This window comes from Gadus macrocephalus, chromosome 20 (assembly GCF_031168955.1).
Source record: "Gadus macrocephalus chromosome 20, ASM3116895v1".
Taxonomy (NCBI): domain Eukaryota; kingdom Metazoa; phylum Chordata; class Actinopteri; order Gadiformes; family Gadidae; genus Gadus; species Gadus macrocephalus.
The window spans coordinates 1,943,365-1,956,109 of NC_082401.1; the positions used below are offsets into that span (position 1 = coordinate 1,943,365).

The following is a 12,745-nucleotide window of genomic DNA, read 5'->3' on the forward strand; positions in this document are numbered from 1 at the left end:
ATTCAACGGTTCAACATTTCAAAATGCAAAACAGCTTGCATGAGATTTGAACAAGAGGTTAGCGCTGAATAAAAACAGTACTATCAATACTATTATTACTATTATTACTATCATAACTTTCAATATTATGTTTACTATCAATTTTATTAAAAACAGTACTCTCAATACTATTATCACAATCAATATTATCAATACTGTAATAACCAAAACTGCATTGACCCAAATCTAAAACAACCTTATTTTTTTATTTTTCAATAATAAAAAAAACAAAACTATTTAAAGGCCAAATCTTGTTTCATAATGATATGCATATTGTTTAACACACGTTTTGGCATGTGATTGAACAATCAAGTAGATATGAGTCCCGGCATTGCCCTAATTGACCACCAGGTGTGAGTGTGATCAGCCGTGACAAGCCTTTCCAAACCCCTGTGACATGGTGACATCACAAGTGGAGATGTCCAGTCAATGCCACTCTGAGGGCAGGGCTGTTCACTCACTAGGGGGCAGGGCTGTTCACTCACTAAGGGGAAGGGCTGGTCATTCATAAAGGGGTCAGGGCTGGTCACTCATAAAGGGGTCAGGGCTATTCACTCTTAGGGGGCAGGGCTGTTTACTCTTAGGGGGCAGGGCTGTTCACAGCTGTGTCTAATGTCCTCTATAGAGAGTAACAGCTGTGTGTCCAATGTCCTCTATAGAGAGTAACAGCTGTGTGTTGAATGGCCTCTATAGAGAGTAACAGCTGTGTGTTTAATGGCCTTTATAGAGAGTAACAGCTGTGTATTTAATATCCTCTATAGAGAGTAACCGTTTGTCCAATGTCCTCTATAGAGAGTAACGGTGTGTCTAATGTCCTCCCAGGGAAGAACGTGCTGTACAACATCGTGGGCTTTGCCAGGGAGAGTGTCAGCGCCCATGTGACTACACTGCTGCCGGACAACTTCCCCTCGGACAGGAAGGAGCCCTGGCTGGTGGACTTCTTCACTCCGGTGGGAAACTACTTCTCCTTCTGTTACCAAGGAACGCACAAGAGACCAATCTGCTTCCAATTGATGACTGTTGAGGGGACTGACCAGGAGGGGGAGACAGGGTGCTGAGACTAGCGTTAGACCAGGAGGGGGAGACAGGGTGCTGAGACTAGCATTAGACCAGGAGGGGGAGACAGGGTGCTGAGACTAGTGTTAGACCAGGAGGGGGAGACAGGTTGCTGAAACTAGTGTTGGACCAGGAGGGGGAGACGGGGTGGTGAGACTAGCGTTAGACCAGGAGGGGGAGACAGGGTGCTGAGACTAGTGTTAGACCAGGAGGGGGAGACAGGTTGCTGAAACTAGTGTTGGACCAGGAGGGGGAGACAGGGTGGTGAGACTAGTGTTAGACCAGGAGGGGAGACAGGGTGAGACTAGTGTTACACCAGGCAGGGGAGACAGTGTTAGACCAGGAGGGCGAGACAGGGTGCTGAGACTAGAGTTAGACCAGTCTCAACTAACCATTTTATACCGCTGCAACTAACCAGTTGTGATTAACCAGTTCACACCGCTGCAACTGACTAGTCTCAACTAACCAGTTCCCACTGCTGTAACTTTCACTGCAACGTTTTTAAACCAGTTATTTTCGTTTACACTGAACTAGGCTTTACACGCGCTCTTAACAAGAACCGTGTGTGTGTGTGTGTGTGTGTGTGTGTGTGTGTGTGTGTGTGTGTGTGTGTGTGTGTGTGTGTGTGTGTGTGTGTGTGTGTGTGTGTGTGTGTGTGTGTGTGTGTGTGTGTGTGTGTGTGTGTGTGTGTGTGTGTGTGTGTTATTTCTTAAATCCTGGTGTTTTCAGTGGTGCCCTCCCTGCCGCGCCTTACTGCCAGAGCTGAGGAAGGCTTCCATTCAGCTGGCTGGACAGATGAGGTTTGGGACTTTGGACTGTACCATTCACCACCACCTCTGTTCTATGGTAAATCTATATCACACTCGCACTGTACCATTCACCAACACCTCTGTTCTATGGTAAATCTATATCACACTCAGACTGTACCATTTCTATTTCCCCATCACATTACTAACGTATTCCATGTTTATTTATTTTGTGTCAGTACAAGATCCAAGCATACCCCACCACCGTCATATTCAACCGCTCGTCCCTCCACGAGTATGAGGGACAGCACTCCGCTGATGGGATACTGGAATTCATCCAGGTATGCATTTTACAATATATGTCATAAACATGACAAACTGAACACTGCAACACGCATAGCCCACTACACCAGTGCAGCTGGTGGTTTTTAAAGTGAGGGAGGAAGGACTGTGCGCTTGGTTGCCATTGGCCTGTTTGCACTGTTAGTGGCGTATGGTGGCATAAGTATGTGGGACTCAAGTTGTTTCAGGGTGTTTTGGTGAACTACAAAATAGCAGGGAGGGATAATTATATGAACACAATTTATGCAAATCCACCAGTGGCAGCATTGTACTTCGAAAGCTGGTGGGCAGCATGTATTTTACTACAAGGGCAGAAGGAAAGGATGCAAAGCAAATTAGTCAATTCAGGCCTACTCTTGATTTGTAAAACTAAGGTCTAAGGTTTAGTGAAGCACTTTTTTTTTTTTTTGTAAATAAAATATTTGCGTTAATCGCGCGATAATTTTTTTAACGCTGTTAAAATTGGTTTGCGTTAACGCCGTTAATAACGCGTTTAACTGACAGCTCTAGTTACAACACTATCACCCAGTGCTCAGCCAAGTACACCTGCTACTAGTACTACTATTATTGCATCATCTACCTCCAGTGCAGTTTATTTTATTTATGTACTTTTATAATTTTGAGGTGCAGGGGGGGATTAGGTTTGCCCTCTACATTAGGGCTCATCTTATACAGTTTTAATTTCTAAAATAATACCGGCTGTGGTTTTTCAGCTGGTGCCGTTTATTCCTTTGTTTTGAAAAACATTCACGGTGCTTGCTCCAGTAACTCCAGTTACAAATGTCATATGCTGGTCTTAAATACTGTAACGCAAGGTCTTAAATTTGTCGGGGCAGGACTGTTTTTTATTTATTTTTCTCGTGGGACTTTTCAGGAAGGACATGTAGAGAGGCTTCTTTCTTGCTAGCTGCATATATAAACGATTATCTGCATGCTTGCTGGATAGTCTGCGACAATGGGTAGGTGCAAATTTAAGGACAGTTGGCTCGAAGACGTCCGATTCCGAAGTTGCCTCGCGTCTGTTGCCAACCCCCACCATCGCGTGTTTTAGGTCTTAGATTTCATTCAATGTGGGATTAAAAAGGTCTTAAAAAGTCTTAAATTTGACTTGCTGAAACCTGCAGATACCCTGCGAAGCACTTTACATGTTTGCATGTAACAGTTGGCATTAATGCACCCTGTTGTTCACCAAATGTGTGCATTCTTCTTAAAGTTTGTAAAAACCTATTACATAAAACAGTTTTAAGTTGTCGTATTTATCTTTTGTGAGTGGTATAGTCTTGGTGTTTCCATTTAGATGTCTTGAAAAGGTCTTAAAAGTCTTTAAATTTGTACTCGAAAAATGTGCACATACCCTCTTATTATGATATGTGTGGATGCTCTGATGTAGGGCTGGTTATCCGATTTTTTGTTCATTAGGGGTCCAAGCCAACAGGTTGGAACCCTATTGTTTTTGTAAGAATTTTTTTTATTATTATTATTATTATTCCCCCGTAAAAGTGGGAATACAGCCCAAACCGTAAATGTTGCACACACGCCGATTGCATGACTAGATCCAGGTCCGTGAGGACTACGCAGACGACAAAATCCAGACACGCCGGCCACCAGGTGGCGCTATACCTAGGAAAGATGCGTTTGGGGCTATAACTCCCACACCGAACCTTCCACAGTCAAAAACTTGTACCCACATATCCACTGGAGTCTGCTGCATCTTTTGGCATAGGCCACGCCCATTTGCGTCTATAATTTTTTTTCGCAAAATCGCGAAAACCGCAAAACTGCCTTTTCCCTACTCCTCCCACATTTCTTGACCAATTGACACAAAACTTTGCACACGACATCTTCAGACGCACACGAACAGAAATCATGTAAAACTTTTTGATCCGACCTTCGACGACGAAACGATAGCATTTTGAATATTTGTTTATTAGCTACGTTTTAAGTCGAAAATCAAAAATCCAGAGAAAAAAAAAAATTAGACATCGGATCGAGTCCAAATTTTACACACATGTTGGTGCTAGCCTTAACGCCGTTCGCTAAAAAATTCGGAAAATTAGGCCCTAAGGGGGCGCAATAAACGAGGAAATTGTATATCTTTTAATTGGCCAAAGGAATGTTCTTCAAACTATAAGGGAACCATCAAGGGGCAAACCCGAGTCTATATGAAAAATATGGCCAAGAATTATTAATGTGGGTGGGAGTTATTTGGCAAAGGAAAATTGTCTTTGGAAAAGTTCGCCACAAGGGGGCGCAAATAAACGACGAAATAATATATCTCCTAACTGGCCAATGGAATGTTCTGAAAACGCGTTTTGGGCTATAACTCCCACACAGAACCTCCCACAGTCAAAACCTTTATATCCACAGATTCACTGGGGTCAGCTGCAACTTTTGGCACACGCCGTGCCCATTTGTTTTGCACACATGCTTCGCGTTGTGCCGGCGAAATGCACACTTCTTGGACCCCTGAATAACTGCTTGCAGTTCTAGTTATTATTATTATTATTATTTTTTTTTTTTTATGATTTATAGAAAGGTCAGAACAGCTGGACACATATCTGTATATCATTTTAGATTGGAACATTTTCTTTTTGACCATTTTGTGTATTTTTTTAAGGCGTGATTTCAAAGTTCTCAGTTACAACGTTTTTTTTGGGAGAGACATGGTGAATAAATACAACACGTTTTCAGACTCAAAGATAATCGTTTGAATAATCGTGATTTCAATATTGACCAAAATAATCGTGATTATGATTTTTCCCATAATCGAGCAGCCCTACTCTGATGTTGTTTCGATGATGTGTTGTTCTGCTCCAGGATCTTGCCAGTCCATCGGTGTCGGTTCTGGACCCTGAAAGCTTTCAGAGGAGAGTTAAAGGTAACCCAAGCCAAGCTGCTTGTTCAGGGGACTGTTTGTCACACATTGACTATACTGAATCATACAACGACCATGAAATGTCTTTAGAGGTTAAGGAAACATGTTCAATTTAAATACTGGCTGCTCTGTCAACAACGCTACACCCAGGATGTTCTCCATCAAAATGTCAGCTCTGGGTGGAAAAGTTTAATTAGTCTTGAATTTGTGTGTGTGTGTGTGTGTGTGTGTGTGTGTGTGTGTGTGTGTGTGTGTGTGTGTGTGTGTGTGTGTGTGTGTGTGTGTGTGTGTGTGTGTGTGTGTGTGTGTGTGTGTGTAGGTCGTGCTGGAGGAGAGATCTGGGCTGTCGATTTCTATGCCCCCTGGTGCGGCCCCTGTCAAGCCCTGCTGCCAGAATGGAGACGGATGGCCAGGGTACATGTCAAACCTGTTGCTTTCTCGCTGGGGCCTAACCTGTCTCTCTCTCGCTTGTGTCCAACCTGTCTCTCTCTCGCTGGTGTCGAACCTGTCTGTCTCGCTGGTGTCTTACCTGTGGCTCTCTCTCGCTGGTGTCCAACCTGTGTCTCACTGGTGTCTAACCTGTCTCTCTCTCTCTCGCTGGTGTCTTACCTGTGTGTTTGTATGTCTCCCTCTCTTTCTCTCACTGGTGTCTTACCTGTCTTTCTCTAACTGGTGTCTTACCTGTCTCTCTCTCTCTCTAGCTGGTCTTCAACTTGTCTCGCTCTTGCTAGTGTCTAAACCGTCTCTCTCTAGCTGATCTGCAACCTGTCGGTCTGTAACCTGTCTGTCTGGTCTGTAACCTCTCTGTCTGGTCTGTAACCTGTCTGTCTGGTATGTAACCTGTCTGTCTGGTCTGTAACTTGACTGTCTAGTCTGTAACCTCTATTTCAGGAGGGTCAAACTGAGGCCCCCAATGGCTGGCTGCTTCATCCGGCCCTGGGTCCACATGTCTGTCTCTCTAGCTTGTATCTAACCTGTCTCTCTTTATATCTAACCTGTTTGTCTCTTCAGCTTGTATCTTACCTGTCTCTCTAGCTGGTGTCTAAGGCCGTGTTCACATCTAGCGTTTTTTGTAATAGGGAAAAGTTGAGCCGACTGTTTTTTCAACAAAAAGAAAAGCTGGCAGCGTTTTTTTGCCCTAAAAGCACCGAGAGCGTTTTTTCTATCGCCTAGCAATGAACCCATTCTAGACCTGATGTTACTCGCCTACTATGTATCCAGGCTAGAGCCCATTAGACATGTTGTAGATCTCGACATGTTCTGTAATTAAAACTATTAATCGCTCCAACGGCACTTTCCTGAGTGATTTGTCTGCCATTGTTTTTTGTTTTGAGCGTTTCCTTCGTGACGAAGTGTCAATGTTCCGCTTGTGTTTGGTCAGTTGCCCAAAAGACGCCTGACGTCGGCCGCTTTCTTCCTGAAAGTTGAACTTTTTAAATGCTCCCTATGGCAGAAAAAAACGCTGGGAGAGGCGTTTAAAAAAACGGCCGTGACTTTTCCAGATACGCTCTGCTCCATAGGAATATAATGTAAAACAAGCGCTGGCAGATTTAAAAAAAAATGCTAGATGTGAACACGGCCTTACCTGTGTGTTTCTCTAGCTGGCGTCTAACCTGTGTGTCTCTCTAGCTGGTTTCTGACCCGTCTGTCTAGCTTGTGTCTAACCCATCTGTCTCTCCAGCTGGTGGCAGGCCAGGGGATGGTGTCTAACCCGTGTGTCTCCCAAGCTGGTGTCTAACCTGTCTCTCTAGCTGGTAGCAGGCCAGGTGATGGTGTCTAACCTGTCTCTCCAGCCGGTAGCAGGCCAGGTGATGGTGTCTAACCCATCTGTCTCTCCAGCTGGTGGCAGGCCAGGTGATGGTGTCTAACCCGTCTGTCTCTCCAGCTGGTAGCAGGCCAGGTGATGGTGGGCTCCATGGACTGTCAGAAGCACCAGTCATTCTGCCGGAGCCAGGGCGTGAGGGCGTACCCTGAGATACGCCTGTACCCAAGCCAACCCAGCCCCGCAGACACATACATGTATGGCTCCATATCGGTTATTCAGGGCTTATCGTCACAGTGTTGAAGAGATCACCTCAATTCTAGAGAATAAAACATGTCTGTCTGTCTTTGTGGCTGTCTGTGTGTCTGTGTGTGTGTGTCTGTGTGTCTGTGTGTCTGTCTAGGACTTACAGCGGATGGAACAGAGATGCTCAGTCCCTGAGGATGTGGACACTGAGGTAAGAAATGTATATAACTAAATGAATACATATGTGATGTGTATCATTGAATGATGAATATATATACACATATATAATAAACATATATAATGTATATATGTATACGTCACTTATATAGTGTAATTCAGTATTCTAGTGAGTTGGATTGTTAATTATCTGCTAGATGTAGCTAGTAGATTTGAACAGCTATTTAATTCTTTGTCTCCCTGTCTCCCTGTCTGTCCGTGTAGTGCTCTTCCCAGGGTCTCGGTGGACCTGTCTCCAGAGTCCTTCAGAGACTTGGTCCTGCTGGGTCCAGACCACTGGGTCTTGGACTTCTACGCCCCCTGGTGTGGACCCTGCCAACACTTCGCTCCCGAGTTTGAAGTCCTGGCAAGGGTGAGAGAACCCTTAAAGGTCCCATGACATGAAAATCTCACTTTGTGAGGTTTTCTAACATAAATATGAATTCCCCTAGCCTGCCTATGGTCCCCCAGTGGATAAAACTTGCGCTTGGTGTAAAACTACAGAAAAAACGGAGGCTCAAGCGCACTGATTTGGAATGTCTGTTCTCATGACGTCATCAGGAATCTCAGCTCCTCCCCTTACTCTGCCTGGCCCGCCCAGAGACATTGGCCCGCCAATGAGACTCGACCGTGCGAGCGCCACATGTGTGTGTGTGTGTGAATACACACACTGTAACGCAAGTGTTTCTTGTCGGTTCTTTGATGTGTCTTGTATTTCCACAACGAGACTGTCGTAGGGGTTATCTGAGCCATGGTTGAGAAGGAATTGGGGGAAAGGAACTTTGGTTTGACTCGCTGAAGTAGCCTACATGAACTGCGACATGCCGCCGGTTGCCGCGAGGCACCATCGCCCGGCAGCGGGCAGCCAGCAGCAGGCAGCGCGCGGTTCAGTCGACTTCAGGTTGATGTGAAAGTCGAAAAACCAGAGACGTCGCAGAACCCGACAAAGTCGTTTGTGATTCATAATATCGTCTGGACTGGCGCACACAATCTGTTATATGATATAGATATCTATGTATTATATGATATTATTTAGCTCCAGGACTGTAACGCAAGTGGTGTACACTTCCATGTTATTTGGATAACCGTTCTGCTGTTGGTGTGATGGCGCATAACACGTCGGACTCTCGTCTCTGGTATTTCTACAACGAGACTCGTATTGGGGGTCATCTCAGCCAAGGTTGAGAATGAATTGGGGGGAAGGAACTTTGGCTTTGACTCCCTCAAGAACATGAACCACGACAAGGAGGAGAAAGGGATCTTTGCCGGGCAGCGCTTATGCACCTCCGCCTCCGGCGGTGGTCCCTCAGCAGGGCTCAAGCGGGAGACATTCGCCGCCAACAATCCCTTTCTCCTCCATGTCGTGGTTCATGTTCTTGAGGGAGTCAAAGCCAAAGTTCCTTCCCCCCAATTCATTCTCAACCTTGGCTGAGATAACCCCCAATACGAGTCTCGTTGTAGAAATACCAGAGACGAGAGTCCGACGTGTTATGCGCCATCACACCAACAGCAGAACGGTTATCCAAATAACAAGGAAGTGTACAACACTTGCGTTACAGTCCTGGAGCTCTATATCTAAATAATATCATATAATACATAGATATCTATATCATATAACATATTGTGTGCGCCTCCAGACGATATTATGAATCACAAACGACTTTGTCGGGTTCTGCGACGTCTCTGGTTCTTCCACTTTCACATCAACCTGAAGTCGACTGAACCGCGCGCTGCCTGCTGCCGGCTGCCTGCTGCCGGCTGCCCGCTGCCGGGCGATTGTTCCTCGCGGCAACCGGCGGCATGTCGCAGTTCATGTACTTCAGCGAGTCAAACCAAAGTTCCTTTCCCCCAATTCCTTCTCAACCATGGCTCAGATAACTCCCACGACAGTCTCGTTGTGGAAATACAAGACACGTCAAAGAACCGACAAGAAACACTTGCGTTACAGTGTGTGTATTCACATCGATGTGGACGTTGAAGAACCAGGAACGTCGGAGAACCCAACGCGGTCGTTTGAGATTCATAATATCGGCTCACACAGCTTTGATAATATCGGCTCACGCGCCGTGATAATATATATTATATTATATGATATAGATATCTGTGTAGGCTATATGATAATATTTAGATATAGAGCTCCAGGACTCCCGTGTGTTCTAGAATATTTACAGAACACGGCTAAAGGCTGTGTGCGCCTCGCCATTGCGATACATCCACTGTAAACAGAGCGCACGGTACCGTGGCTGCAAGCTGCTCAGGGCCACACCCCCACCCTCCTCCTTGACACGCCCACCGAAACAGCGCATTTGGGGGAAGCTCAATGTGCGACTGGCTTGGAGTGGCTGTAACTCTGCACCACAGCTGAATTTCGGGAACGTCTTTGAATACTGTGTTAGTTGCCCACTAATACCTATATTAAAGAATACATAAAATAGCATGTCATGGGACCTTTAACCTATAACCCTTAACTTATAACTATAACTAATCCATAACCTATAACTACAACTATACTAACCCCTAAACTATTACTAAAACTTACCCATAACCTCTATCGATATTAATATATAATTATTTCTAACCCTTAACCTATAACTAACCCGTAACCTAGGATTATAACGAACCCAACTATATAACATCTATAATAACCCTTAGGGCCCTATCTTGCATCTGGCGCAAGTGACTTAGTCACTGGCGCATGTGTCGTTGCTAGTTTACAACTGGCGCAGAGCGTTCTTTTCCCACCACCGCCACTCGCCGGTAAATTAGGGATTGATCATGCGCCCCAAGGGGCGGTTCGGCGGAAGGAGGAGGCGTGTTCTGGCGCAAACGGTATTTTGCCGTTTCTGAATACCATTGCGCTACTGACCAGGAAATACCTGGTTTAAAGCCAGTGGCGCGTTGTTCAGATGCTATTTTAAGGGCGCATGCATACATGCGCATGCGATGCATACGGATTGCTTGTGCACCTCGCGCATACACTTTGCTTCTCCCATCTACCTAGCCGCACATTCTTGGTAAATTATTTGGGAAAGAACAGCTGATGCAGCGGTAATAAGTTGTACTTTTAAATCAATGCATCTGCAAACACCGTACAGCAAACACACATTTTCTTGACAGAGACATCGTGTAGGCCTACATGCCCATAACTTTTAGGATTGATGAGTATTTGATCGTGAAAAACATTGTTTTACCGCCAGTGAGTGTTAAAAAGAATGAATGAATGCGGGCGCGCGTGTGTGCTTTGTTTAAACACACGCAAACTAAACACGTAACGCATAATACAATCAATGGCAATGTCTATTACCGCGGGGACACATGCATATTAGGATACCATACAATACTGATAAGAAACAATGTTTATAATGTATTGCGTATATCATTAAATAGAACCACAGTTACCGTATATCATATGTTATATCATATACCTTTCTTTGCCGAAATTTATTTGAGGGCTCAGTATTTCTGAAGTTGTGGAAGAAAACCCCTTATTCCATGTGTGAATTAGGCCATATTATTTGGCAAAAAACTGAACCATTTGCAGTTTGAAATTCATGTGCATCTGTCTCATCGGAGACTGCAGACGCGCTGTCAAAATATCAACTCGTCCGATTCAAATGCGCTCATGGCTCTTAAAGGGGATGGGAGCTGGCACTCTCATTGGTTTGTTGGACGTTACGCCCAAACCACACCTACGGGTAACTAGGCTGCTTCAGACCAACCCTTTTGACACTTGCGCCGCGACGCAAGTGTCATTTATCCGCCTGTAAAATAGCGATAGCGCCGTAGAACCGCCCACAAAGCTACTTGCGCTTTACGCTTCCCACTTGCGTTTCAGACCGTTAAAATAGGGCCCTTAATTTTTAACTAGAACTAACTCTTAAACCTATATCTATACTTACACTTTAACTATAATTATAAGTTACTCTTGACCTATAACTATAAATAAACCAACCCTTTACCTATAAATATATCTATAAACTTAATAAATAACACTAACACAGGGTGTCCGCGGTGGTCTTAAAAGTCTTAAAAAGTCTTAAATTCATTTTTCTAAATTTAAGGCCTTAAAGGTCCCATGACATGAAAATCTCAATTTATGAGGTTTTCTAACATAAATATGAGTTCCCCTAGCCTGCCTATGGTCCCCCAGTGGCTAAAACTTGCGTTTGGTGTAAAACGAGCACTAGCTGTTCTGCTCGCCTTTGAAAAAACGGAGGCTCAAGCGCGCTGATTTGGAAATCTGTGCTCATGACGTCATGAGGAATCTCAGCTCCTCCCCTTACTCTGCCTGGCCCGCCCAGAGACGTTGGCCCGCCAATGAGACTCGACCGTGCGAGCGCCACATGTGTGTGTGTGAATACACACACTGTAACGCAAGTGTTTCTTGTCGGTTCTTTGACGTGTCTTGTATTTCCACAACGAGACTGTCGTGGGGGTTATCTAAGCCATGGTTGAGAAGGAATTGGGGGAAAGGAACTTTGGTTTGACTCGCTGAAGTACATGAACTGCGACATGCCGCCGGTTGCCGCGAGGCACCATCGCCCGGCAGCGGGCAGCCGGCCGCAGGCAGCGCGCGGTTCAGTCGACTTCAGGTTGATGTGAAAGTGGAAGAACCAGAGACGTCGCAGAACCCGACAAAGTCGTTTGTGATTCATAATATCGTCTGGAGGCGCACACAATATGTTATATGATATAGATATCTATGTATTATATGATATTATTTAGATATAGAGCTCCAGGACTGTAACGCAAGTGTTGTACACTTCCTTGTTATTTGGATAACCGTTCTGCTGTTGGTGTGATGGCGCATAACACGTCGGACTCTCGTCTCTGGTATTTCTACAACGAGACTCGTATTGGGGGTTATCTCGGCCAAGGTTGAGAATGAATTGGGGGGAAGGAACTTTGGCTTTGACTCCCTCAAGAACATGAACCACGACAAGGAGGAGAAAGGGATCTTTGCCGGGCAGCGCTTATGCACCTCCGCCTCCGGCGGTGGTCCCTCAGCGGGGCTCAAGCGGGAGACATTCGCCGCCAACAATCCCTTTCTCCTCCATGTCGTGGTTCATGTTCTTGAGGGAGTCAAAGCCAAAGTTCCTTCCCCCCAATTCATTCTCAACCTTGGCTGAGATAACCCCCAATACGAGTCTCGTTGTAGAAATACCAGATACGAGAGTCCGACGTGTTATGCGCCATCACACCAACAGCAGAACGGTTATCCAAATAACAAGGAAGTGTACAACACTTGCGTTACAGTCCTGGAGCTCTATATCTAAATAATATCATATACATAGATATCTATATCATATAACATATTGTGTGCGCCTCCAGACGATATTATGAATCACAAACGACTTTGTCGGGTTCTGCGACGTCTCTGGTTCTTCCACTTTCACATCAACCTGAAGTCGACTGAACCGCGCGCTGCCTGCTGCCGGCTGCCCGCTGCCGGGCGATGGTGCC

The 12,745-nt window shown here is 45.3% G+C and overlaps 1 protein-coding gene and 1 long non-coding RNA gene across 4 annotated transcripts in view; one reads left to right on the forward strand and one right to left on the reverse strand.

Moving 5' to 3' along the window:
• Positions 1-12,745, forward strand: part of dnajc10 (DnaJ (Hsp40) homolog, subfamily C, member 10) — a 70,050-nt gene that overhangs the window by 44,265 nt on the left and 13,040 nt on the right. For 2 of the 3 annotated variants that reach the window (XM_060040506.1, XM_060040505.1), the window contains exons 15-22: positions 862-989; positions 1,825-1,941; positions 2,081-2,182; positions 5,001-5,061; positions 5,378-5,472; positions 6,944-7,077; positions 7,224-7,277; positions 7,508-7,655. In XM_060040506.1, the coding sequence (XP_059896489.1) occupies positions 862-989; positions 1,825-1,941; positions 2,081-2,182; positions 5,001-5,061; positions 5,378-5,472; positions 6,944-7,077; positions 7,224-7,277; positions 7,508-7,655 (839 nt within the window). The other variant, XM_060040507.1, reaches the window with a different exon arrangement.
• LOC132448969 (uncharacterized) overlaps positions 1-12,745 on the reverse strand; it is a 126,748-nt gene that overhangs the window by 37,348 nt on the left and 76,655 nt on the right. The gene's annotated exons all lie outside the window — the stretch shown is intronic.